This window comes from Lynx rufus, unplaced genomic scaffold (genome assembly GCF_022079265.1).
Source record: "Lynx rufus isolate CCGP_SWC_20201006 ecotype Redwood Valley unplaced genomic scaffold, mLynRuf1.p SCAF_5, whole genome shotgun sequence".
Taxonomy (NCBI): domain Eukaryota; kingdom Metazoa; phylum Chordata; class Mammalia; order Carnivora; family Felidae; genus Lynx; species Lynx rufus.
In genome coordinates this window covers 157101845-157127720 of record NW_025814867.1, presented here as the reverse complement: position 1 = coordinate 157127720, position 25876 = coordinate 157101845, and the positions used below count along the sequence as shown (strand labels likewise).

The following is a 25876-nucleotide window of genomic DNA, read 5'->3' as shown; positions in this document are numbered from 1 at the left end:
CCCTCGCCGGCAGGGAGCCCCCAGCCTGGCTCCTGTGTGTGTCTCAGGAGAGGACCCCCGCTCAGCCCCGCTGGGACGTCTGTGGCAGGAGAAGGGCTCGGGGCCTCGGCTCACTTTTAAGTCTTGGATGTTGAAAGGGTCCTCGAAGACGTAGGCGGCGTCGGCCCCCACGGCGATGCCCGTCACGGTGGCCAGGTAGCCGCAGTAGCCCCCCATGGTCTCCACGATGAACACGCGGCGCTTGGTCCCCGAGGCCGACTGCTTGATGCGGTCACAGCTCTGGGGGCCAGAGGTGGTCAGGGACTTCCCCGTGGGCCACAGGGAGCCACTGCCCCTCAGGGACCCGGGTCTCCCCCCAGAGTTGCCCAGGGTGTCACAGCCCACACCGCGTGCTCTCCACAGGGCCTTCAGAATCAGGTCCTCAACCGGGGCAACTGTTCGCCCGGGGGACAACGGGGGTGTCTCCAGCACCTAGCGTGTGGAGGCCAGGGATGGGGCCGGGAGGCTCTGACGTGGGGCCAGGGAAACACTGGGCCTCAATCCTCTCATCTGTACACGGAGCGACGCTCCAGCCACTGTAGGGTCATTGTAACAAGGGACGAGGCGACACGTGAAAGTACACATCCTACAGATGCCAGTGATGATGCGACACAGGATGATTCTAACCCAAATGTTCAGAGTTTGAGAAAAAATTATAACATTAAACAAAGAATTGAGAAAGGACCAACAAGACCAGTGGGTTAGTGGGATCTGAACCATGAGGCTAAACCCCAAGTAAGAGACAACCAGCAAAGTGGAGGAAACAGCTCCAATGTTTGCCAAAGGATCGGTGTCCTACATATATAAAGAGCGCTGACAAATACAAAAGAAAACTCACCAGGAGGAAAATGGACAAAATACAGAAAAAGGTAATTTTCCATAAAACCCATAAATGGGCAATAAATATAGAAACAAAAGTTCAACTTCATCAAAAATCAAGGTACAAAGGAAGACAATACAATTCTTCCTGTCGTAGAGGCATGAAAAACAGGACGATGTTTGGTGCTGGTGAGGGGCAGAGGCACAGAAGTTTCAGAGGAGCCATGGGTGGCCCCTATATAGCTGCCAGGATGGCAGGGGTGGGGGTGAATTTGAAGAAAACCCCTGCAAGACCACAGGTCCGGGTCAGCAGATCAGGATGGGGGCGGGGGAGGTCTGTAGTCTTTTGTTTGCTTTATTCTTATTTTCTCCTTTCTCCTTTCTCTAGCGTGACGCAGAAGCTGCTTGGGTTCAGTCCCCGGGGCCCCCCGAACACAGAAGTGCTGGACCCTGGGGGAAAGCGGGGCTCCTGCGGGGCCACGGATGGTGTGGGAGAGGTCTAGAGGTGGAGAGAGCCGTGAGGAGGCCCCCACGGAACACCAAATGGGGCCAGCCCTGCTCTAGTGACGGCACATTCTCCCGAGTGCCCACCCTCCCACGTGCCAGCCACGGGGCTGGGCTCCCCCCCGTCCACGTGTGGCTGCTCACTGGACAGAACCGTGGCCCGACGTCCACACGTGCATTAGCTCAGCTGAGTCAGCTCTGGCCCTGACAGCCACCGTCCCCACACCGCAGTGACCCCAGAGCCAAGTCCTGCCTGCCACCCATGAGGCCTCGAGGGACAGCCCACCTGGGAGCTCGCCACCGTGCCACTCGCCACTTTCTCCTGGGGCCACCCCACGCCCTCCCGCGTCCAGCCTGGCACCCTACCTACCTCCATGGCGGCGTTGACGGCGGTGTCCGATCCCAGGCTGAAGTCGGTGCCCGGTACGTTGTTGCTGATGGTGGCCGGGATGACGCACATGACAATGCAGAGCTCCTCGTAGCGCTCACGCGCCTCCACCAGCTGCAGCACCCCCTCGTAGGCCTGCGAGCGCATAAGGCTGCGCTGGGCGGCGAAGGCAGGCTCCCGGCCAGGAGGTGCTTCGGCCCTGCTCCCCAGCTGATGCGCTATGTGCCTAAGACTGGGTGCCGGGACCCCTGCAACCACCCCAGGGCCGCGACCCGGCGGACCCCACCCAGGGGCTCCGCAGCCCGTCAGCCAGGGAAACGGGGCCTGAGGGAGGACAGGAAGGAGACTCGCCCACCCTGCTGGGACCACCGTCGACACCGGGCGGGCTGTAGGGGGCCTGGGGCACCTCAGGGAAAGGGCAAGAATGGGCATTTGTCACTGGGGCTGGCCAAGCACCATGTCACACCAAGGGTGGCCTACCATGCACAGCACAATGTCTGCGAGCTGCCACAGGGACCCCACCACCTAGGAATCCCACCTCCCAGGGGCCTCACCTCCCAGGGACCCCCGCCTCCCAGTGGCCCCGCCTCCCAGTGGCCTCACCTCCCAGGGAACCCCACCTCACCAGGACCGCACTTCCCAGGGAACCCACCTCCCAGTGGCCCCATCTCTCAGTGGCCCCACCTCCTAGGGACCCCGCCTCCCTGGGACCCCACCTCCCAGGGACCCCACCTCCTAAGGATCTCACCTCCCAGGGGCCCCACCTCCCAGGGACCCCGCCTCCCAGTGGCCCCTCCTCCCAAGGACCTCACCTCCCAGGGGTCCCACCTCCCATGGCCCCGCCCCCTGGGACCCCGCCCCCCTGTGGCCCCGCCTCCCAGGGACCCCACCTCCTAAGGATCCCACCTCCCAGTGGCCCCAACTCCCAGGGACCCCACCTCCCTGGACGCCACCTCCCAGTTGGCCCACCTCCCAGGGACCCTACCTCCCAGTGGCCCCACCTCCCTGGCACTCCACCTCCCTGGGACCCAACCTCCCAGTGGCCCCACCTCCCAGGGACCCCACCTCCCTGAACCCCACCACCCAGTGGCCCCAACTCCCTGGGACCCCACCTCCCTGGGACCCCACCTCCCAGGGGCCCCACCTCCCTGGGACCCAACCTCCCAGTGGCCCCACCTCCCAGGGGCCCCACCTACCTGGACCCCACCTCCCAGGGGCCCCACCTTACTGGGACCACACCTCCCAGGGACCCCACCTCCCTGGGACCCCCACCTCCCTGGGACCCCACCTCACCAGGACCGCACTTCCCAGGGAACTCACCTCCCAGTGGCCCCACCTCTCAGTGGCCCCACCTCCTAGGGACCCCACCTCCCTGGGACCCCACCTCCCAGGGACCCCACCTCCTAAGGATCTCACCTCCCAGGGGCCCCACCTCCCAGGGACCCAGCCTCCCAGTGGCCCCTCCTCCCAAGGACCCGCGCCTCCCAAGGGCCCCACCTCCCAGGGGTTCCCACCTCCCATGGCCCCGCCTCCCTGGGACCCCGCCCCCCTGTGGCCCCACCTCCCAGGGACCCCACCTCCTAAGGATCCCACTTCCCAGTGGCCCCACCTCACAGGGACTCCACCTCCCAGGGGCCCCACCTCCCTGGAACCCCACCTCCCAGTGGCCCCGCCTCCCAGTGGCCTCACCTCCCAGGGACCCCACCTCCCAGGGAACCCCACCTCACCAGGACCTCACTTCCCAGGGAACTCACCTCCCAGTGGCCCCACCTCTCAGTGGCCCCACCTCCTAGGGACCCCACCTCCCTGGGACCCCACCTCCCAGGGACCCCACCTCCTAAGGATCTCACCTCCCAGGGGCCCCACCTCCCAGGGACCCCACCTCCTAAGGATCTCACCTCCCAGGGGCCCCACCTCCCAGGGACCCAGCCTCCCAGTGGCCCTTCCTCCCAAGGACCGCGCCTCCCAAGGGCCCCACCTCCCAGGGGTTCCCACCTCCCATGGCTCCGCCTCCCTGGGACCCCGCCCCCCTGTGGCCCCACCTCCCAGGGACCCCACCTCCTAAGGATCCCACCTCCCAGTGGCCCCACCTCCCAGGACCCCACCTCCCAGTTGGCCCACCTCCCAGGGACCCTACTTCCCAGTGGCCCCACCTCCCTGGGACTCCACCTCCCTGGGACCCAACCTCCCAGTGGCCCCACCTCCCAGGGACCCCACCTCCCTGGACCCCACCTCCCTGGGGCCCCACCTCCCTGGGACCCCACCTCCCAGGGACCCCACCTCCCTGGGGCCCCACCTCCCTGGGGCCCCACCTCCCAGGGGCCCCACCTCCCTGGGGCCCCACCTCCCTGGGACCCCACCTCCCAGGGACCCCACCTCCCTGGGGCCCCACCTCCCTGGGACCCCACCTCACAGGCAGGGGACAGGCCAGAGCAGAGTGGGGATGGACCAGGAGGCCACAGGGTTTCCTGCCCTGGGGCTGCCCACCCCCACCAGGAGCTGCTGCTCAGAAGGTCAGAGCTGCCCCCCACCCCCCTGTTTCTCCCCTCCCCCTCCCCCTCTCCAGCACCCGGAGCCAGCACCGATTTAAACTCTGTGAAGCCTATAGGAGAAGGTAAAAACCTTCCCAGAGCCGAACACCACACCGAGCCCATGGCCCCATCAGTCGGCTGACTCGTGTGACTCCCCAGCCAGGAGCATGGGGTTTCCAGAAGGGCCACCCCAGCGGCCCCAGGCAGAGAAGACATTCTCCAGGGTCCTTGCCCCAACCTCGTTCCCTGCAGTGGCCCGCACCTCAAAGCCGCCGATGACCAGCAGGGCCTGGATGTTGTAGGTACGGATGTTTTCCACTACCTTCTGCATGTAGCTCTTGGGCAGCGTCCTACAGTGGACAGAAGTCAGATAAACGTGGCCCAGAGCGCCTGGACAGAAGGACACGCTCCCACACGGCACCTGATCGAGACGCGCGGGTGGCAGTGGGGGGAGCCAGCCCTAGATGTGCTGCTGTGATTCTCGTTCCGCGCCCGGGCGTCAGTGGGGCCCACGGTGGGACAGGGGAGGGGGAGCTGCCCGCCAGCTGCCTGACGAGATGCTTTCTGCGGGCGGGGGGCCACCTGGGCCACTCTCCTGTGCACAGGTGGTCTCGGGAGGGGGTGCAGCCCACCGCGGGCCGGCTGCCAGTCAGAAGCGAGGACCTAGTCCAGGCCACGGGGCTGGTTTCCCCCCGCAACGTCCACTCCTCCTGAGCCTGCCTCTGGGTCCCCCGCCCCCCGCTGCCCACGGTGGCCAGGGAGCCGGGCCCGTCAGCCAGCAGCTCACCTCTTGGTCCCCAGCATGGAGCCGCCACGGCCCAGCCAGCCGGCCACATCGTGCCAACTCACTTCCTGTACCTGCGGTGGGGAGGTGCAGCTGTAGGGGGCCGGGCCAGGCGCTGACCATCACTGCAGGTCAGAGCAGAGCCCCAGGCCCCTCTCCCGAGGGCCTCTCATCCGCTTTCTTCAGGGACCTGCCCCGGGGCATTGCCTGAGACTTCTACCGTGAGCCCCCGGGTCCTTGTTACAAGCTGGGGGTGGGTTATAAACACACCAGCACACACGCGGAACCATTGGTTGCCGTCACAGCCGCACCTACCTGACCCTTGGCCAGGCCTTCAAAGCCATCGTGCACGACATACACCGTGTGGCCCTGGGAGATGCCAGACCGCACCGCCGAGCGCACAGCCGCATTCATGCCGGCCGCCGGGGCGCCCACGTTCAGGATGGCCAGGGAGAAGTTGGTCTTCAGACAAGAGGAAGGAGACGGCAGCGTGAGCACGGGGCTGGGGGGGAGCCAGCCGGCCCAGACACAAGTCAGCGAGGGGGCGGCCCCCGGAAAAGGGGCCGGGCTCCCCTGCCTGCCTGCACACCGTCCAGCGAGTGGACTCCGCTGGGAAGGGCACACATCTGTCCCACAAGTTCCTGGCAGAGACCCAAATGAGCCACAGCGCAGGCCCGGCCGGCTCATCAGCTCAAGTCCTCTGGTCGCTCTCGGCCAAGTGCAGCTCGTGGGGGGCAGCGCGCGGGTTCGGGCCAGAGCCAGCGCCTGTCCCGAAGCCTCCAGCAATCACCCCACACCCTGGGCTCAGAGCAGCCAGCGCCCCAAGATCTTGGCGAGCGGCACGGATGCGTAGCGGAGGGGGCCACATTCATCAAGTGCAAAGAAGCAGGTGATGCTATTTTAGTACCGGAGTTGCGGGAGGTAACCAAAACATCACCCCGACCTAGAATCAGCCGAAGAAATTACCAACGGACTATTCCACGGTTTTCCAGACCGTGTCCCCAGAACCCGGTGCGTGTGGCACACACAGCCCACCTTGCTACAGGCAGCCTCGTGGCCAGCACTCCGGGGTCACATGTGGCTCTGGTGGGTCCTGGTCACACAGCCCTGTGGCCCCAGATGTGGTCACGCCAGCGGTTCCAGGAGGGGACATGGAGACAGCTCTGCTGTACTGGGGGTACGGCCTGTCCCTGACCAGCCCCTGGGACAGAGGGGGGCCAGGGCCCCGCTGGCTGGGACGGTCCCAGCAGGACCGTTTCCTCGTCCCCGGGTTTCAGAAACAAGTCCCGTTATCATTCTTATTTTGAAGAAAGCCCATTTCATGAGGTTTTGGGCTGTTTTATAACATTTCATAAGCACTAGCTCCCCTCTGTCCTGACCTAAGCCTATAGGCCTGACTTAATTTCCTCCAGCTGTTTGATACGTGACCGGCCAAGGTCACCTCCAGGCCCAGACGCCGGCTGTCTGGGACCCGCTGGTCAGGCAGAGGCCAAGCCTCTCAGCTCATGGCTCTGACCCAGACAGGAGGGCGGGCGGACCCAGGGGCAGGCTCCAGAGGTGACGGTGACGAGGGCCCTGCGGCTCACCCCCCCTCACCTTCTCTGTGGAGACCTTCTGGTGTGCGAGCAGCTTGTAAATGTTCCAGTTGTTCTCAAAGCTCCTGGAAGGGAAGCCGGTCATGCCTCATGCAGCCCACAGCCCACAGCCACACAGCTCAGCACAGCCCGTGGCCCCACCACGCAGCCACGAAGAAGCTGGACGCCGGCGTGGCTCACCACCCCACTCTGGTGGCTACGAAAAGCCCCGAAGAGCACAGCCCCCACGCCCCTCTTAGCAAAGCGACAGCCCCGCATCCGGCCTGTGCAGGGGGTGGGGAGGGGGTGCTGCGGGTCCAGCCCTCCCGGCCGCTGCAGGTTGACCCCCACCTTCCTTCTGTGGACGCCCCTCCGGGTTCCCGCCCCAGACGCCCCTCTCCCCTCCACCCTGTGTGGCAGCTCCCGTCCACCTCGCAGCCCGCCCGCTTCCCCCGTCACAGGGACCCTGTGCCTCCGTCCTGCTGCCCCACTTCTACGCTTGGCCACACACACTCGGAAGGAAGGGTCTCTGCCAGGGCGTGCGCCCTGAGGGCCAGGGGCACAGCCATGTGTGCGTCTGCTGAGGGCCTGTGGAACAGACTGCGCTCGGCGCCGGGCCCCGGGAGCCCCTCACCTGCCACGGAGCTGGATGGCCTCGTCGAACCTCTTCTCATCCATGGCCTTCTGCACCTCCTTTGTCTTCACCAAAAGAGAGGTATAGGCTGGAGGAGCCCCGGGGCACGCTCACGGCCGCCGCCCGACTCCAGGAGCTCAGTGAGCTCCGGCCGCCCCCACACCTCTCGTGGGGCCCACCTTGAGGACACGCTCACGCCTCCCTCGCCTCCCTGGAGGGCCGTAGGCCCCCGATACCCCGAAATGCGACAGGAGGTGGCATGTGACAGGGGAGCAGCGGGACAGGGTGGGGACATGAGGTGGGGACGGGGCCTGTGCCGTGACAGGACCTGGAGGGACGGGTGGTCCCGGCCAGCCGGGAAGGGGGCGGGTGAGCAGAGCGGGGGGGCAAAGCCCCCCCCCCCGGAGGCATCTCTGCAGGGAGCACCCCCACCCTGGCCGGCCCGAGGCGGGGCTGGGCACTCACCACCTGCACACACTCCATGAGGGGCAGCCGCACGGACTGGTTCCCCGACAGGCTGACCACGCAGGCCTGCGTGTCGGGAGTGGCCTCCAGAAGCGCCATCACCGCCTCCATGCCCATCTTGCTGCTCTGAGCAGGGAGAGGGGCGGGCGGGGCTCAGGGAGGGGCGGCCCACCCCCGAGCCACGTGCACCCACACACAGGCCGGTCCAAGCTTCTGGAGCAGGTGATCCCAGAAATGACTTCATGTGACCACCGTTCACAACAGCCCCTCCGGGGTCTCGGACAGCCCCGTTAGGACGCCCCAGTTGCTCAGCCTGACGGCGACGGGTGGGAGGCGGGACGGGCTTCCAGCGCTCTTTGCTCTAACAGGGCTGCTGGCTTGGGCTCCAGGTCACGGCTCCTGTGTCCCCACCCCACACCTCAGCATGCGTGAGAAGGAAGGCTGGTGGGCTGGGCTGGCCAAGACATTCAGGACCTGCTCTCCTCTGTCTCTGACCCGGGCGCCTTGTGTCTTCCACCAGCTTCTACGAAACTGGCAGGCCACTCTTTTCTTGTAAGCAGGGGACACCTAGACCCGTCCCCTCACATCTCTGCCCCCCCCGGTTTGCGAGGAGGACAGTGCTCCGTCCCGCCGTCCTGGGGCCCTCAGGAGGCTCTCCCAAGTGCTGAAGCCTCGTGCAGGCTGCAAAAAGTGCCCAGCCAGGCGGGCAAAGCCCCTGTCCAGGGTCAGCGTCCCTGCTTCTCTGTGTGGGACTAGGGGGACAGCACACGGGGTCTCCTGGGGAAGGCAGGTGCAGGCCACAGGCCAGGTCTCTGCCTCCCCAGGGCCTCCCCCAGGTCATAAGAGCTGTCGTGCTGGCACTGTGGGCCACACTCAGAACCACCAGACTTCAGACCCTAGAAGGGCGGAGCCGGGGTCCTGCCCTCCACGCACCGCCCCCTTTTCTGGGGGCCAAAAGCCATCACCGGGAGGCCCGGGAGCCCAGGTTGCTGAGGTGAGGGGCGGGGACACAGGTCCCCAGCCCTGCGTTTCCCACCCACACAGAAATGGAGGGGCCCTGTCTCCATTTCATCTGTGAGACCAGCGGCAGCGAGGAAATGCCCGCCGCGCTCACCCACTCGTGCACGCCCGGGACAGAGCAGCGCCCCACCTACCAGGATGCGGTCAAACGCCGAAGGGGTGCCTCCCCTCTGCACGTGGCCCAGCACAGTCACACGGGTGTCGAAGCCCAGCCTCTGGACCACCAGCTGCTCATGGGGAGAGAGTCGGGGCCGGGGGGGGGGGGGGGGGGGGAGGGGTCCTTGGGTTCAGCGCCCACCCTCACTGCCCTGCCACCCCTCGGGCCCCTAACCCTGGTCCTCGCCCCTCCCGATCTCAGGGATACCAGGGTGTCAGCCCCCCAGGGCCCCGTGAGCCAGCTCAGGATTCGTGCCCACGGGGCGTGTGTGTGTGTGCATGTGGAGCTCCCGTGGGGCGGGGGGGCATTTCTCTGCATGTGTGGACGTGTGATGGTGTCCCTACAGCCCCGGTCCTGTTGCTGGCAGCATCCTGGTCTTCAGCCCCCCGGGTCAGGCTCCCCCAGGCCCTGAGTCTGTGCAGACGCAGCAGGTGGGCTGACTCCTGACCGGGGACACGCGGACAGTGTGGCAGCCAAGAAAGGGAGGAGAGGCTCCCAGGGGCTGTGCCCTGTCAGGACGGGGGCCCGGGGCCCGGGGGGTGGACCGTGGCAGGTGGGTGGAGGTCACAGGGAAGAAGGTCCCCGCAGTCTGTTATTCGGCTGTGAGCCCTGCACAGGGTGGGAGTCACCGTCCCCCCGAGGGGTCACCGGCAGGGGCAGGGCCCCGTCGTTGGGATGGCACTGGGGGCCTGGGCTCGGCCGCTGGGATGGGGAACGGGCCTGGCCCCGCAGGGAACGTGTTCTGAATGGAGACTGGGAGCCAGGGGCAGGCGGCTCGCGACAGATGTGGGGCCACACCTCAGCCTCGGGGCCGGGCCTTCTCGGGGGGCCCCTGGCACACCTACCCCGCATCTGGCTATCACCGGGAATGAAGAAGCTCCCTCCAGGAGCCTGCTGTCTATGGGGTGCTGGGGGCGGGCCCCAGCAAGAGCACTTGGCACTGGAGATAAAGGGGTGCCCATCCCACCGAGGCCCCACCCACCCCATGTGACCCCCCCCCCCCAAACTCACGTCCTTCACATAACGGGACGAGATGGGCTTCCCGTTACGGTCAATGGCGCCCTCCGCGATGATGATGATGTTCAGTCGGGACCCTCTGCTCCGAGTCTAGGTCAGAGATGCCCCAGGGCTCAGCGGCCCGCCTGCAGACATCTGCCCGGGACACCTGCCGTCTGCGAGCCTCCCCTGGGGTCCACACCAAGGGGCCCACAATCCACACGAGAAGAGGGCAGGCGTGGACTGAGATGTGCCGACGGGGACCCTGCTCCCCCTGCCGCCCCGGGGGTGGGGGAGGCGCTGGAGGAGGGCTCTCTGCCCGCACACCCGGCAGGTGGGGGCAGCAGGGGAGGACGGGGGGCCCTGGGGCTGGGAACCGGGCAGACGGTACAGGGAGGTCGCTGCACGTGTTCCCAGGGAACACCTGCAGCCCCCTCGGGACTCGGGAGCCGGGAGCCGGGACGGGGCCAGAGGGACCCTGAACTTAGGTCCGCGAGCCAATCAATCCTCAGGCAGCTGGCCTGACACACTGAGGCAGGCCTCCGGGCCTCCGTTTTCTTAGCCCTAGAATGGAGGGACCTCACAGCGCTGGCCACCACCCAGGCCTCCCTGGACACCCGGCACTGTTGGCGTGAGACCCCCTCCCCGGGCTGTGGAGGGGCCAATGGGGCACCGAGGGGACCCACAGCACCCTGCACCAGCCCTTGGTGGGATTAATCATCACAAATCCAAAGCTCTCTGGGGAGAACACTTCTCAATCATTTCTTTCTTCGAAAGCATACAAAATATTCACTCTGGCCGACAAGCCGTGTCTGCCCCCCAGCATCCAAAGAGCCTCAGAGAAGACAGGGCCTGAGCCGCTCGTGTGGGGTCCAGGGCAGTGGGAGGGACAAGTGGGAGTGGAGGGCTGCCTGGAGGAGGTGATGCCGGTACAGGTGAGGTGAGGGAGCCAGAGGCAGGGCCGCAGGTGGAACAGAAGAGGCGGGGAGGTGGGTAAAAAAGGGGTAGCACCCGCACCTCACAGAGCGTGTCTGAGGCTCAGGGAAGCCTAGGCAGGGCCCGAGGGCCTCACACAGCAGGAAAGAACTGACCCTGAGGGCAGGCACCTCAGGAAAGGCCCAGCCCCAAAGTCGCAGCGAGTGAGCCAAGGCCGAGGTCAGCCAGAGACCATGCTACAGAGCCTCGCTCCACGTGGTGAAAGCCACGAGGCCCCGGACTCTACCCAAGGACAACATGGGCCTCCGGCCAGCCCCACCCGCTGGGCTCCGCGTGGCCCTGCCCTCGGCTTCACCAGCCCTGGGCAGAGATGCAAGGCCAAGGGGCTGGAGGAAACACCGCAGTGGATGAGACTGATGCCACCCTCACCGTCGCACGGGGACGGGGACACTCGAGAGCCAGCCCCGGGCCCACCCGTCAGGCTGACCTCCCGGGGCTCCTGAACTGAAGAAAGGGCCAAGCCCCCGGGCTGCCTTGTGCTCGCCCTGAGGTCGCAGTCCTGGCCTGAACGTGAGCTTCGGCGCACAACCGCGAGGCCCTCTGCCTCAAATCCAGACCGCAGCCCCTTGATCTGAAGGCCCCCCCAACTCCCAGCACAGTCCCCCCACCTCAGGGTCCTCCTGTCCTCCACTGAGCCCTGGCCTGGCTGAGGGGCCAGCCCGTGCCGGCTGGGGCATCTTGGGGGTCCCCGGGGCAGACTCCATCCGGGGGCCGCCCGAACTGTATTCCAAACACCCTGCTCCTCCCCCAGACAAAGCCTCAGCCCCCACTGCCTCCCCATTCTGCCCCCATGGCCCATTTGGGGCCTCGTCTGCTGGGGTCACTGCCCGGTGTCCCATCCACCCATCGTCATGAGGCCACTTCCCTTGGCTCAGGCTCAGCGGCCACAGCCCCCGGAGGCCGGCACGACCGTGTCCCACGCCTGCCCCCTCCCCATGTCAGCACTGACCAAGGAGCCGAGCCCAGGCCCGCCCAGGCCCGCGTCCTGAGCGCCCTCCCCTGCTTCCTCTGCCCAAGGCCACGCTCCTGGGGGACACCCATCTCTCTGCGTCCCAGCGGTTCGTGGCAGGAACCTCCAGGAGAACCGCCCCCACACACTCACCTCCCCAAGTCTCTCACACATGAAGTTCTCCCAGCCGTCCTCGGGGGGCGCCTCGGGGATGAACAGCCAGTCAGCCCCCGAGGCCAGGGCGGACACCAGGGCCAGGTACCTGGGCGAGCAGGACGCTTAGGGGCTCCAGCGGGCGGCGGGGTGTAGCCAGCACCACGTATGGCTCTGAGCTGTGATGGGACTCACCACACCCGAGCCCCCAGTCCCTCGGCACCAGGTCAGCACCTGCACCGTTCGGGCCCCGCGGAGGCGCCGCAACCCCAGGCCTGCTCCCCAGGAGCCCCCCCCCCGCCCTCCCGCCCGGCAGGGCGGTCCCCTTACCCACAGTGCCGCCCCATCACCTCCAGCACAAAGGTCCTCTGGTGGCTGTGGACACGGAACAGGGGGACGCGTCAGTGCCGCCCCCGGGCCAGCTGCACGAGCGGGCACAGCCCAGCAGAAGCAGCCCGGGCACAGGGGCAGTGCCACGCCGCCCACGGCCCCCGCCCTGCCAGGGAAACGCCCTGGCGACACAGCAGATGTAGGAGAGACGGCCCTTCCCACGCCCAGGGCAGCCGAGACCCTGCAGTGCGGGCCACCCGTGCCTGGGCTCACAGCCCGCCTTTGGGCCAGTTTTCACTGATCTGCTCCTGGGGCCGAAGGCCACGCGCCCTGCCTGGGCCCGGGGGTCCCCGCCGGCAGCCTGAAGGCCCCTCGGGGACGCACGGTTGCTCCGGGGCCAGCGGGCGGCCTAACGGAGACCGGGTGCACAGCTGGGGCCCCGTGGCTGGGAGACGGGACCCCAGCTCGCTGGCGGGGGAAGGGGGGCTCGCTCACCTCTGGGCGGTGGTGGTAATGGCGTCGATGACCTCCATGATGCGGTGCAGGGCCGAGTCCGTGCCGATGGTCATGTCGGTGCCGCAGAAGTCGTTGTCGATGGAGCCCACCAGCCCCACGATGTTCAGGTGCGAGTAGGTCTGCGCCGTGCTCTCCGAGATCTTGCCTGCACGAGGAGCCAGCCCTGAGGCCCCGCCGGCCTGACCCTGCTCCCTTGGCCCCCTGTCACCCACCCCCAGCCCCCTAGCAGCGTGGCCCCCCGCCGGTCCCAGGCTCCGAGGCCCCCTGTACCGCACCGGGTCCCCAGGTCCTGCCGCAGGGGTGGGGGAGGGGCGGGGCGGCTGAACCGCAGCCGCTGAGGCCACGAGGCCTCCCAGAGAGCCTTGGAGGGAGCACCCCTCATCGCCGGGTCCCCACTAGGGCCACCGAACTCAACTCCAAGAGGTCACTTTCCGACTGGCAACCTTGGGACTCTGTCTTTCGTTACCAACGCTTAGTTCTTGTGTCCCCGCGAACGGTGACCAGGTCTGTAACCCACGCCCGGGAATCAGTGACAGACAGGGCGTGTCCACACAGCAGAGGATGTCACCCTGGAACCATCGTCCCCACCAGGAGCACAAACGCTGCCCGGGGGTCCCCGACGCTGCGCTCCCAGAGGCCCTGGGCTCGATCACTGACCTCCTCACTCCCGGCCGAGCCCAGCCCGAGGCTCCCGGAGACGGCCGGGGTTGCCCTGACCTGGGGCCAGGCCGGGCCCCCTCCTCCCGGCCAGCGGCCAGACGCATCTCACCGGCCCGTCCCCACTGCCCTGCAGCGGTGGCACAGGGGTGCTGGGGCCGCCGTGCCCCCCCCCCCCCGGCCCCAACCCACCTGCTGCCACCAGCTCCTCCAGCAGGCTGCCCCACTCGCGGCGGAAGATGTTGGCGCCCGTCAGGCTGCCGTCCCCGCCGATGACACACAGGTTGGTGATGCCACGCTGGACCAGGTTGTAGGCCGCCGCCAGGCGCCCCTCCCGCGTGGTGAAGGCCTGGCAGCGGGCACTGCCGATGACGGTGCCGCCCTGTGGGGACGAGAGGGAGCCTGGGGGCGCCGCGGGGGCACCGCGGGGGCAGGGAGGGACGGGCAGACCCCGCACAACTCGGAGAAGGCCAGGGTTTTCTCTGGAAACCTGGGCACGCGTCCCCACCTCCCTGTGCCTTTCTCCTGGTATTTGCAACGAGGAGAAGGATCTCCCCGTGTCAGGAAGTGAGGAGGCTCGGAAATCTATGACACGCGTGTGCGTGCACGTACACATGAGCGTGAGCACACAAGTACACGTGTGCACACGGGCAGGCTCGATGCGGGGAGCTCCCCGAGCCCCAGGGGGACCTGCCTTCAGTCCCGGGCTCCCCCGGCACACGGCCCTCACAGGCTCCGGCCAGACTCCTGAGTCAGCGGGCTGGTGCAGGGGCACCACCCTGGAGGCAGAGAGCGAATCCCCCCCGCGTGCCCCCAACAGCACCTCGGGGCGGGAAAGGAAGGATGGCGAGAGCTTCCCTGGGGCCCTCCTGAAAGTGCCCAGCATTCCTCCCGGGAGCCCCTCCTGCCCCCTGTCTCCCTCCTGCCCCCTCTGCCCCCTCCTGCCCCCTCTGTCTCCCTCCTGCCTTCTCTGCCCCCTCCTGCCCCCTTATGACCCTCTGTCTCCCTCCTGCCCCCTCTGCCCCCTCCTGCCCCCTCTGTCTCCCTCCTGCCCCCTCTTGCCTCCCTCCTGCCCCCTCTGTCTCCCTCCTGCCCCCTCTGCCCCCTCCTGCCCCCTCTGTCTCCCTCCTGCCTTCTCTGCCCCCTCCTGCCCCTTTATGACCCTCTGTCTCCCTCCTGCCCCCTCTTGCCTCCCTCCTGCCCCCTCCTGTCCCCTCTGTCTCCCTCCTGCCTTCTCTGCCCCCTCCTGCCCCCTTATGACCCTCTGTCTCCCTCCTGCCCCCTCTGCCCCCTCCTGCCCCCTCTGTCTCCCTCCTGCCCCCTCTTGCCTCCCTCCTGCCCCCTCTGTCTCCCTCCTGCCCCCTCTGCCCCCTCCTGCCCCTTTATGACCCTCTGTCTCCCTCCTGCCCCCTCTTGCCTCCCTCCTGCCCCCTCCTGTCCCCTCTGTCTCCCTCCTGCCTTCTCTGCCCCCTCCTGCCCCCTCTGTCTCCCTCCTGCCCCCTCTGCCCCTTCCTGCCCCCTCTGTCTCCCTCCTGCCCCCTCTGCCCCCTCCTGCCCCCTCTGTCTCCCTCCTGCCTTCTCTGCCCCCTCCTGCCCCTTTATGACCCTCTGTCTCCCTCCTGCCCCCTCTTGCCTCCCTCCTGCCCCCTTATGACCCTCTGTCTCCCTCCTGCCCCCTCTTGCCTCCCTCCTGCCCCCTCCTGTCCCCTCTGTCTCCCTCCTGCCTTCTCTGCCCCCTCCTGCCCCCTCTGTCTCCCTCCTGCCCCCTCTGCCCCTTCCTGCCCCCTCTGTCTCCCTCCTGCCCTCTCTGCCCCCTCCTGCCCCCTTATGACCCTCTGTCTCCCTCCTGCCCCCTCTTGCCTCCCTCCCCCCCTCCTGCCCCCTCTGTCTCCCTCCTGCCTTCTCTGCCCCCTCCTGCCCCCTCTTGCCTCCCTCCTGCCCCCTCCTGTCCCCTCTGTCTCCCTCCTGCCTTCCCTGCCCCGTCCTGCCCCCTCTGTCTCCCTCCTGCCCCCTTATGACCCTCTGTCTCCCTCCTGCCCCCTCTTGCCTCCCTCCTGCCCCCTCTGTCTCCCTCCTGCCCTCTCTGCCCCCTCCTGCCCCCTTATGACCCTCTGTCTCCCTCCTGCCCCCTCTTGCCTCCCTCCTGCCTTCTCTGCCCCCTCCTGCCCCCTCTGTCTCCCTCCTGCCCCCTTATGACCCTCTGTCTCCCTCCTGCCCCCTCTTGCCTCCCTCCTGCCCCCTCCTGTCCCCTCTGTCTCCCTCCTGCCTTCTCTGCCCCCTCCTGCCCCCTCTGTCTCCCTCCTGCCCCCTCTGCCCCCTCCTGCCCCCTCTGTCTCCCTCCTGCCTTCTCTGCCCCCTCCTGCCCCCTTATGACCTTCTGCCCCCTCCTGCCCCCTCTTGCCTCCCTCCTGCCCCCTCCTGCCCCCTCTGTCTCCCTCCTGCCCCCTCTGCCCCCTCCTGCCCCCTGTCTCCCTCCTGCCTTCTCTGCCCCCTCCTGCCCCCTTATGACCCTCTGTCTCCCTCCCGCCCCCTCCTACCCCCTGTCTCCTTCCTGCCTGTCTCCCTCCTACTCCATCTCCCCCCCCACCCTGTCTCCCTCCTGCCCCCTCCTGCCCCCTCTGTCTCCCTCCTGCTTTCTCTGCCCCCTCCTGCCCCTTTATGACCCTCTGTCTCCCCCCTGCCCCTCTTGCCTCCTTCCTGCCCCCTCTGTCTCCCTCCTGCCCCTCCTGCCTCCATGTTCTGGGCTCCCTACTCCTCCCCAAACACCAGCTCTTCCCAGCTCCCTCCACCTGCTGACCTTTAGGCAAGCCTCACAGCCCAGTTTAGTACTCGGCCCAAAGCCCCCTCCCCGGGGCTGCTCACTCAGAGCAGAGAGGCCACAACCACCCTCAGACACAGGGTTAGAGAAGAGCAAATGGTCAGATCGGGGTCTGAGGCCTGAGGGACGCCTCCCTAGACCCCTGGGGTGGAGGACAGGGGAGTGGCCAGGCTGCAGCCCCACTCCAGGATGGGGGGGGGAGCGGGCGGGTCTAATGACGCCCGAGAAGGAAGCTCATCCCCACCCCAGTGGACTGAACGGAACGGGGACAGCAAACTGGACCTATCCCTCAGGTGCCCGGGGGGGCAGGGTCCACAGGTAACGCCCGCCCCGGGCAGGAGGGGTGGGCAGCACTGGTGGGGTGGCCACGCCTGGGCACCGGGGTCCAGCCCTGGCCCCCCACCACTCCCGCTGACCCATTCGGGGCTCATGATGATAACTGGCCACTTGAATACACAGGGCGTCAGCTGGCAGCCCGGGAGAAACAGGTGACACGGATGCACACAACCCAGCTCTGGGGGCAAAGACCACCCCTCCCGGGAGCCCCTGGCCCCGGCAAGGTGGGGAAGGACAGCAGCAGCCTGCCTGCCGCCTCAGTCGCTGGGAAGCTCAGGACCACGACCGTGGGGAAAACCAGGTGGAGGCCGGGAGAGGCCGTCCGGAGGCCACGGCACACCTCTCCCGAAGAGTCCTGCCCCCCACCCACCCTGCGCTGAAAGCTCCGTCGTCTCCTGTCGCAGAGGCTGCCGTGTCCCCATGACCCCGGAGCAGCCGATGACCTGGTCAGTCTGGAGCCTAGCCGCCCGAGGTGCCAGGCGTGCGTGCGTGTTTCCGTGCGCGCGCACACGCGTCTGCACACGTGCCCCCGGGCGGGAAGGGGCCGTCCCACTGCGGGCCTTACCAGCTGGATGACGTTGGACACGCTGAGCCAGTTGGCCTGCTTAATGTTCCCGCCTCCTTCCACGAGGCCCTCGTAGCCCTGAAACCAGAGAGGGGCGGGGCGAGACAGGCGCCCGCAGCACCGTCGGCCGCGGGCAGGGCACCGGGGTGTTCTGCCCAAACCCCGTCTGCTGGAAGTGGGCCCACGGGTCCTGCCCCCCGAGGTCCCCCCGCCAAGCCCCGGGCCCTGGGCGATGAAGCGGGGCGGCCAGCAGCCGGCGGTCACGGGCTGTTGGCCGGAGAGACCCAGGTGCCCAGCTGGTCCTTCCAGAACACCCTCTGCAGGGCTCGAGAGCCTATTCATCAGAGAGTTTACACAGGGCAGAGGCTGGTGCTGGAGCCGGCCGCCTGCTGAGTTCTGGAGCCACGCACACCAGGTCACCCGGACCGGCAACATAACGGGCCCAGTGCCCAGCGGCCCTCTGCCCGGGACCCTCGTCGCAGAGGAAGCCGCCATCCTGCCTCCTAAAGGGATTGATTGGATGGGGGTGGGGGGTGGGGGGACAGCCAGAGCGTCTGCTCTTGAGCCTGGCTCCTCCCCCTCAGCCCGGCGTCTGCACGGGTCCCTGTCATCATGCGGTCCCATAGGGCTGTGATCCGTCCGCTGCTGATGGGCATGTGGGAGGTCTCCAGTTTGAGGCTTAGAGACGAGGCTGCTGAGAACACACACGCCCAAGGGGGATGCCCGTGGTCTCCTGGGGCGTGAGCAGCGGACCGCATGGCCACACATGCTCGTGGTCCCCTCCCCGCCCACCAGCAACTCGGCCGGGACCTCTGGGCCAGTCTCCATCCCGGGGGGCTGCGCGTCAGTCCCTGCAGGTGGTTCTGGCTGGACTTCCCTGATGGCCCTGTGCTGCTTCCCTGGGACACAAGCCACCTGCCTCCTGGACGGCCCTGGGAGGAGGCCTGTCCTGCCATCAGGGGGCCCGCCTGTCTTAACTGGAGGTCTCCATACCGTCTGGACGTAAGGCACGTGCACTTATAAACAGTGAAAAGACTCAGCCCCACTGCACTGAGAGGAACGGGGCCACCGCCTCCCTGCAGCCCTCCCAGCTCCTCCAGTGAAGCCGTGAGTGAGCCACTGTCCTGCCTGGGGCCAGAGCCCAGTGTGGCTCTGGATATCTGCCCCGCCCCCTCTGCTTCGTCCCCTCCAGCCAGTTCACCCTGTTTCATCACCCGGGGCTGCAGGGTCTTGGGCAGCGGGGCTCTGGGGCAGACAGGGCAAATGGTCCCGTTCCTGGGGGTGGAGGTGGGGGGCAGGTACCCCCCTGCCAGGAGCCAGAACCAGAAGAAGGCCCTTGGGGCCACAGAGGGACCGCGGCCCCCAGGCTGAGGGACCACCAAGCTACTTTCTCCCACTTTAGGCCAGGCCAGGACCTTTACCCCTCCCTGCCTCCCCGACTCCCTCCAGAATTTTCTGCCACTAGGACACAAGCCAACCCCTCCCCACAGCCCGTGCAGAAAAAGGCAGGAAAATGACGTGAAAACCCGCAGCAGACGCTGCCCAGAGCAAGCAGCTACAAACAGGCAGATCTCAGTCTGCAAAAGCCCAGGACTGGGCACCGAGCCCAAGCAGAGTGCCGGCCCGGCCCCTGCCCCACTGTGCGCCCAGCATCCCCGAGAACCCCGAGACAGCCGGTCAGCTCAGCTGAAATCAAAGTCTGACTGGCACAACTGTCCTTTCCTAGCCTCGGAACCTTCTAGAATGTCTTTGCATGCTCCTATGCACTTCGTGTCACCCCGCCCCGCAAGCCTTCTCCCTCTCCAGCCCCTCGTGCGGGCCCAGCCCTCTGGCAGCAAATCTGTGAGGTCTGGTGTTGGTTCCTGGGCCAGTAAAAGCAATCCCTCTTCCTGAGCCCTCGTGGTGTCACGACTGTGTGACGAGTGCTTTCACTCACGATGTCACAGCAGTTGTGCCCCGACATCCCCACCTAACAGAAGAAACGGAGGTCACGGAGATGAAGGACGCACCTGTCACGCGCACACAAGCCCAGGGAGGAGGGGCGGGGACCTTCCTGTCTGGAGGCTGCTTGACCATGGAACGAGGCCACTCCCTTGTCCCCCAGAACATTCTAGACCATTACCAGGGCGTGGGCCCCACCTGTGAGGCTCCTGAGACTTTGAGACCTGGGGCTTTACAGGAGCCCAGCCACCCAAGCCTGGTCGGAGGGTCCAGAGCCCCATGGGAGGGGGCTGCCTAACCACTGGCTCATTCACTGCCTCCGACATCCCTGCACCACCCGGCGCAGGGTGTGGACCGGCCTACCCTGGGGCGGGGGTGAAGGGGCCGCGGAGCCAGCCCGCGGTGGGAGGGAAGATGGGGTCGCTACAGTTCGCTACAGTCCTAGTCAAAAGTGAAAACAAAGTAACACAACACAGGCAACACAGTGCAAGGGATTCGACCTGTGTGGGTGTGGGGGCACCAGGCTGGAGGGAAGGGTCACCCCAAACCTGAAATAGGTGGGGGGGGGGCAAGGGGCCTCCATTCTGCAGAACAAAATGGAGCGAGGATGCTCTTGCCCTGTGATACTCTGTTACCCGGTGATACTCTGTTGCCCAGCTGTTATTACTAGGTAATTCACCCACACGGTGTGCCCAGTGCTGCTAAGGGTGCAGGAGGGCTGAGTGGATGGAGGAAGCCAACAGAAGGACAACTGGTGGGGTTGAGGCCCCAAACCCCTGAGGGCCACAGCTTCCTACCCTCCTGCATGTCAAGGGCCACGGTCCCCCCCACAAGCACCCAGGGTGGGCTCCTTACCCGCTCCCCAGAGCCAGGGCCCAGCCCCTCCCCGCCTGTCACGTCCTAAGCAGCCCCCACGTCAGCATCCCTGCTCTCTAAACCACGACCAGTGGCCAGGTGGCCCAGTCCCTCCCCACCGTGCACGGCCCCCTTTAGTGGCGGCGTGGGGGCCAGAGACCCTGCACGGCGCCTCACCTCGTAGATAAGGAAGACTTTGGCTCCCACGTAGATGCCCATGCGCGTCACAGCTCTGACAGCCGCGTTCATACCTGCAAGGGGGTCGGGGCGACGTCCATCAGTGGAGGTACAGACACATCAGGACCCGGGGCCTTCCTCCCCTGCACCTCACAGGGCACCGAGCCAGGAGTTCGAGGTCCAGCCCCGGGGAGCCCGGTCAGGCGCAAGGTGAGCCGCAGCAGGAGCATTCGGAAGTGGCCCGAGCCAGAGACCAGGTGTGTGCGAACGTTCCAGACCCTTTACGGCCTCATCCGTCCCAGGTTCCCCGTGCGGCCCCTGCAGCTCAGCAGAGCGACCCTCGCCCCCTGCCCGCCTCCTAGACCCACAGGCCAGGCCCTGCCCTTGGGGGAGGACAACGAGGTGGGTGCTTGGCCCAAGATGAAAAGGAGGGGCCATGAGACACAGGGCGGCACCTTCCAAACCCACCTCTCCCCCTCTGCTGCAGACCCTCCCAGCCCATGGCACTGGGGGGCAGCTCAGGGAGCACACCAAGGACAGCGCCCACTGGCCCAAGGCCACAAGCTCCCTGTCCCCCCCACCCCCGGGGGAGGGCTGTGAGCCGGGAGAGGACGGTGCCCCCAGGGCGGCCTCTACCAGGGGACCCAGCAGCCTCAGGCAGTGCAGCTAAGTGGGCCCCAGCTCCCGCCCTCCAGCCCACACGTGCAAACAGAAGCCACCAGACTCCAGCAGGACCCCTTCTTCCCCGTTGCCCAGCCACACCCCCCTCCATGCCCTGGCAGCTGCCTGGGGGCAGGAGAAGGTGCAGCAGGAGGGAAATGCTCCACGCCCAGAGGAATCTCAGCCCTCTTCCTCACGGCTGGTTCTGAGACTGACACCCACAGAGGGCAGAGGGGTCAGCTTGAGGTCCCCTCCACGGGTGTCACGGGCCCCCACCGTGACCTTGGGCCCCAGCATACAGTGGTGCTTACGAGATGCAGTGCAGCTGTTGGGGGCGGCCCTGTGGGGGCTGCACAGTGGTCCCCCCGCTGCTCTCTGACGGTGGGACGGGGCCTGGCCCAGGGAGCAAGTGTCCCAGTGGCCACACGGTCACAGCGGCAGCCACGGAGGCTCGGCAAAGGCCGCAAGGACCCTGCCCAGTGGCCCCAGAGCCACGCCCCCTGGGTCCCATCTTCTGACACTGGGTCTGGGGGCCAGATCACGGAGGTGCCCCAGGCTGGTCTCCCCCAGAGGACCACCCCCCTGTTCATCCCACCTTCCTCCCTGTCAGTCCCCGCCCGGAGCACGCACACACATCCCGTGCTGTCCCACGCTCACGGAGCCTTTTCCCTGGAGGAAGACTGGGTGCGTCCAAGCCCCCCGAACCCCCCTCTCTGGCCCCTGAGCTGGTGGAGGCAGGCAGGGCCTATGTGCTCAGTGTCCTGCGGGGGTTCCACAGCATCTGGGGTCCCTCACAGTGTGTGGGCTCCTCGTGGTGACCCCAAAGTGACATCTCTGGCCCTTTACCCCGGTTACACAAGCCTCGCCGGGTGTGCGGCCTGGAAGGCAGTGGGGAGACAGCAGGCCCCAGACACCCCAGCTGCACGGCGGCCCTCAGGAGGAGCCAGTGTAGGCTCACGGCACGGGGCTCCCCGGAAAGCAGGTGCGCCCGCCACTCTCTCCATTCTACAGACGGGAAGCCAAGGTCTCAAAGGGAGGCTAGAGGACCTGGGGAGCCCCAGCGGGGGAGGCCAGCAGCAGGATGTACCCCGGACACTCCTCAGTCACAGCGAGCGGAGGGTCCTGCTGCCCGATGTCCACGGCCAGGGGGTCCAAGTGCAGGGGCACCCAGATGTCGGGGGCAGAGCACAGAGGCCAGCCGGGGCCCGAGCCGGCCACGCTCACAGCTTTCACGCTTGACTTTAGCGAGAGAACCCTATCTCTAAAGGAATCACAAATGTCCCATGAACCCGCAAAGGGAGGGAAGTGGAGTGTCAGAGAACAGAATCAGGGCAGGGGCCCAGAGGGCACCGCGCACCCGACAGCTGGGGTGCCCTCGATGAGACACCAGCACAGCGCCCTCCCCCCACGTCCCCACCCCAGCCCCGGGCCCCCAGCCAGACACCTGGCTCACTGGCCCTGGATGGCCCAGGCTTTCTGCTCCCTGGTACCATGGGGCGAGGCCAGCTGGGGCCCACTGCGGGCTCAAGGTCCAAGCCCCACCTCTGACACAGGAGATGAGGACAGAGGGCACAGGTGGGGACCGGGGGGTGGGAGGGCACAGGCTGGGCACCCAGGCCCACCGTCCAGCTGGAGGTCTCTCTGGGTGCCCCCGGCTGTGCGTGCCACTGGACGGGCCAGCCCCGCGGTCATGATCGTCTCACAGCCTGCCCGGCGGGCCCGCCTGGAGCCCCGGACAGCAAAGGGGCTATGCTATGCTAACACGTTCAGCCTTTCAGACCCGGTTCTGTCTCAGCGAGACTCAGAGCAGGTCTGTGCTGTCCCCACAGAGGCCGGCCTGAGGGCGGGTTGCCCCTGCCCTGTACACCTCCCTGTGCTGTGTCTTAAAAGGGCCTTTTAATTGTCCTTTAATCCGCTTTTCTTTCTCAAAATAAACCCAGCCCTAAGCCGGGGGGGGGGGGGGCTGAGGGGGTTCAGAAGAGCAGGAGGCTGCCGCCTCCCGGATGCTGGATCCCCCTCCCAGACCCCCCCCGACCCACCCCTGGGACCCCCCCACCCACCCCCCTGCTGCCAGAGGGACCGCTGTGAAGTCCATGCGTCTGTTCATCACGTGACTTTTTTCAGCAGCTCCCAGAAAAATAAAACGTGTGAGAAAGTGGTGGCCATGCAGTGACACTGGGCTCAGACAAGCAACTTTAATTGTGGGTTCACTTGTAGCCGAGCCGGCTGGGACGCCGAGAGGGGGAGGGGAGCGAGCGGGTCCTCGCCTACAGAGACAGGACATCCCGGGCCACACCGATCACCGGGAACAGGCCGGTCCTGCGTGTTTCTGGGGGGCAGGGAGGGCCCCGCTCACCCCAGGGGAGACCGACGGTGGGGGCGGTAGGCAGACCGTGCCGTTTTACAGTCTTCTAGTCACTTCTGCACAAAGTGCTCCTGTGTCCTTGAACAACTGGCTGACAGGAAGGGTGAGGCTGCCCCCCCGCCCCGTTTACAGAAGGGGAAACCAAGGCCCCGGGGAAGTGCTCGGGTCACGGCCCAACCATGACCAGGTCTGGCCCTCCGCTCCATGAGGGTGTCTGGTTTTCGCACCTTCCAACAAATGCAGACTTTGGCATCCGGGGGGAAGTGCACCTCACGGTTCCCGCTCTGCACGGCGGCTGTCTGCCCGGCACCCACACGGGAGGGCACATGTGGTGCCCTCAGGTCTCCGTGAGGTCAGCCTTTATTTGGAAGGCAATGGGGAACCCTTAAACCGAGAACCTGCCCTCTGGAGCGACACGGTCAGGGCAGCCCTGGCAAGAGAGCGGGCCGGCCCAGGGCGGGCACCCACTGCCCGGTTTCGGGCCTTACGGGACAGAAAGGCTCCACTCTCCCCGGAATAGCAGCTGGCCCCTGCACCTTCCTTCCAGCGTCGGCCCTGAGCCCTAAACCGGAAGTCTGTGGAACTTAGGTCCCCCACCTACACGTCACAGAGAGCACGCAGGAGAGACGCAGAGGCCGCCCGGGTCTGGGGAAGTGAGGACGCCGGCAGGGAGAGGGTCGAGGCAAGGTGGCCGCGGTCAGCCACCCTGCATCTGCGTCCAGGAAGCAAGCACGGCCCAGATGGGCCGAGGCACCAGGGCCGGGCTGGCCGAGTGGAGACCCGCAGCTCAGACAGGCTCCGCTCTCACCCGCTCCGCCTCTCAGGCGGGCAGCACCCTTGCTCTCTGACCCCTCAGCCGCCCCCACCCACCCCCCAGCCTCTGTTCAGTCTGTGCCGGGAGAGGGCAGGCCCCGCCGTCCACAGGGCTTTGCGCCTGTACCTAAATGCGTGCCGTTTCACCTTCTCAACCCCTCAGGGGCTGCCGTTCCATCACGGAAGAAGGGACTCAGGGATCCAGCCCTCCTGGGATGTGTCTGGCCTTTCCCGTGGTCTGATCTCACGGGTGATGCTTCTGCAGGCCTCCCTCCCCTCCACAGCTGCTCACCGCAGCCCCTGGGCCATGCCCTCAGGAGCTGACAGGCCCGGCCAACGGGCACCAAGGGCTCTGGCCACGAGGGGCTGTGGACGTGCAGCAGGGCACGCGGCCCGCTGACCACACCAGGCCGAGAGGGCTCAGCACACACTGGAGACAGCAGCTGACTCTGCCCTCCTGGGCTCGGGAAAGCCTCCTCCTCCTCCCTCTTCCCTGCTTCCGGATGGGGAGTCAGGGGAGGAGAGGGGTGTGTCTGCACTCCCTCATCTGGAGGGAGGCACCCAGGGGCTCCCAGGTGGAGGGTCCGAGGCAGACCTGGTCCCACCGCACAGCAGTCCCGGGTTCCTCCTGGGACTCAGGACAGGTGCCTCACCGGCCCTCCCAGCCCAGAGGCCCACCGCGCAGCACCGAGGACAAGAGCAGGCTTCGGGGATAGACAGCAGCCCAGCTCTGCCAGGCCTGGGCTGTAGGACCCCCGGGGTGGGGGGATGGGGGGGAGGGCAGGCCACCAGAAGGTGAGAACAGCTCTAGAAAACTTCCCAAGCTCCAGCCAGCACACCTCCGATCCTGCCCTCTTCCCCACCCAGGCCTCCAAATAGGAGGGCTGTTCTGGGTGTCCGCCACTCCCAGCGCTGCCAGCCCGGACGGGGGCGGGGACGGGGGAGGGGGTGCGGCGGCAGAGCTGCCCCGAAGGCCGGGGAGGCGGCGGTTCGGGGGCGGCACGAAGGCCCCAGGTATCGGAACCAGGAAGGGCGAGGCTCTCCGCGCCTGCGGGAGGGGGGCAGGCGGCTGTCCAGCTCCAAGTGACCTCGGCTCGGCGACCTCCGGGAAACGGGGTCCGGACACGTGCTGCCCGGAAGGGACGCGGGGAGCGCGCGTCCCGGGGCCACGGAGGCCGCGCAGACACACCCCCGGCGGCGGGGGGCGGGGCGCAGAGGCCGTGGCCGGAGGCACGTCCGCGGGAATCAGGGCGGTCGGGGCGCGGCGGGCGGGGAGGGGGCCGGCACCGGGGGCGCGGGCTGCAGCGCGGGGTCGGCGGGCCGCGCGCCCCCGGGTCGCGGCCGAGGGGGACGGGCGTGCGCGGAGGGGCCCAGGGACCGGCGGATGCCCCCCGCCCCCTGCCCGGCGACAAGCCCCGCGCCCGCGCCCACCTTGCGCGTCGCCGCCGCTGGTCAGCACGCCGATGGCCTTGCCGGCCCCGGACATTCGCAGCTTCTCCAGGTCCACGGTGGCCATGGCGGCGCCGACACGGGCCGCGCTCGCTCCCGCCGGGGCCGCGCACTGTCGCCGGGCCCGCCCCGCGCCGCTGTCCCCGCCCCGCGCCACGTGTGAGGTCATGGCCGGGGGCGCCGGCTGGGCGGGGAGTGCGGCGCGGGGCGGGCTCAGGCCCGGGTCCGAGGACGCCGGGCAGCACCCCTGCCGCCGGGCACCCTGCGACCTCGGCCCGACCTGGCATCTTGTTCAGGTCCCCAAACCTGTCGGATCCGGCAAACGCGCCGCGTTACCCGGGGTCCGCGTCTGTAGTCCAGGCGCCGTCAACCTGCAGCAAAGCTT

General features: G+C 67.2%; 1 protein-coding gene across 2 annotated transcripts in view; it reads right to left on the bottom strand.

Annotated features, from left to right (window-relative positions):
* PFKL (phosphofructokinase, liver type) overlaps nucleotides 1-25589 on the bottom strand; it is a 29069-nt gene extending 3480 nt beyond the window's left edge. The window contains exons 1-17 of one of the 2 annotated variants that reach the window (XM_047099095.1): nucleotides 25474-25589; nucleotides 20205-20278; nucleotides 17232-17309; nucleotides 13705-13894; nucleotides 12835-13000; nucleotides 12340-12384; nucleotides 12010-12118; nucleotides 9927-10022; nucleotides 8893-8985; nucleotides 7739-7864; nucleotides 7274-7338; nucleotides 6662-6725; nucleotides 5381-5527; nucleotides 5069-5139; nucleotides 4544-4631; nucleotides 1733-1885; nucleotides 115-279 (exon numbers count right to left, since the gene is read on the bottom strand). In XM_047099095.1, the coding sequence (XP_046955051.1) occupies nucleotides 115-279; nucleotides 1733-1885; nucleotides 4544-4631; nucleotides 5069-5139; nucleotides 5381-5527; nucleotides 6662-6725; nucleotides 7274-7338; nucleotides 7739-7864; nucleotides 8893-8985; nucleotides 9927-10022; nucleotides 12010-12118; nucleotides 12340-12384; nucleotides 12835-13000; nucleotides 13705-13894; nucleotides 17232-17309; nucleotides 20205-20278; nucleotides 25474-25558 (1815 nt within the window). In that variant the 5' untranslated portion in view covers nucleotides 25559-25589. The remainder of the gene's footprint in view (nucleotides 1-114; nucleotides 280-1732; nucleotides 1886-4543; nucleotides 4632-5068; nucleotides 5140-5380; nucleotides 5528-6661; nucleotides 6726-7273; nucleotides 7339-7738; nucleotides 7865-8892; nucleotides 8986-9926; nucleotides 10023-12009; nucleotides 12119-12339; nucleotides 12385-12834; nucleotides 13001-13704; nucleotides 13895-17231; nucleotides 17310-20204; nucleotides 20279-25473) is intronic. The other variant, XM_047099096.1, reaches the window with a different exon arrangement.
* Nucleotides 25590-25876: the final 287 nt, after the last annotated feature.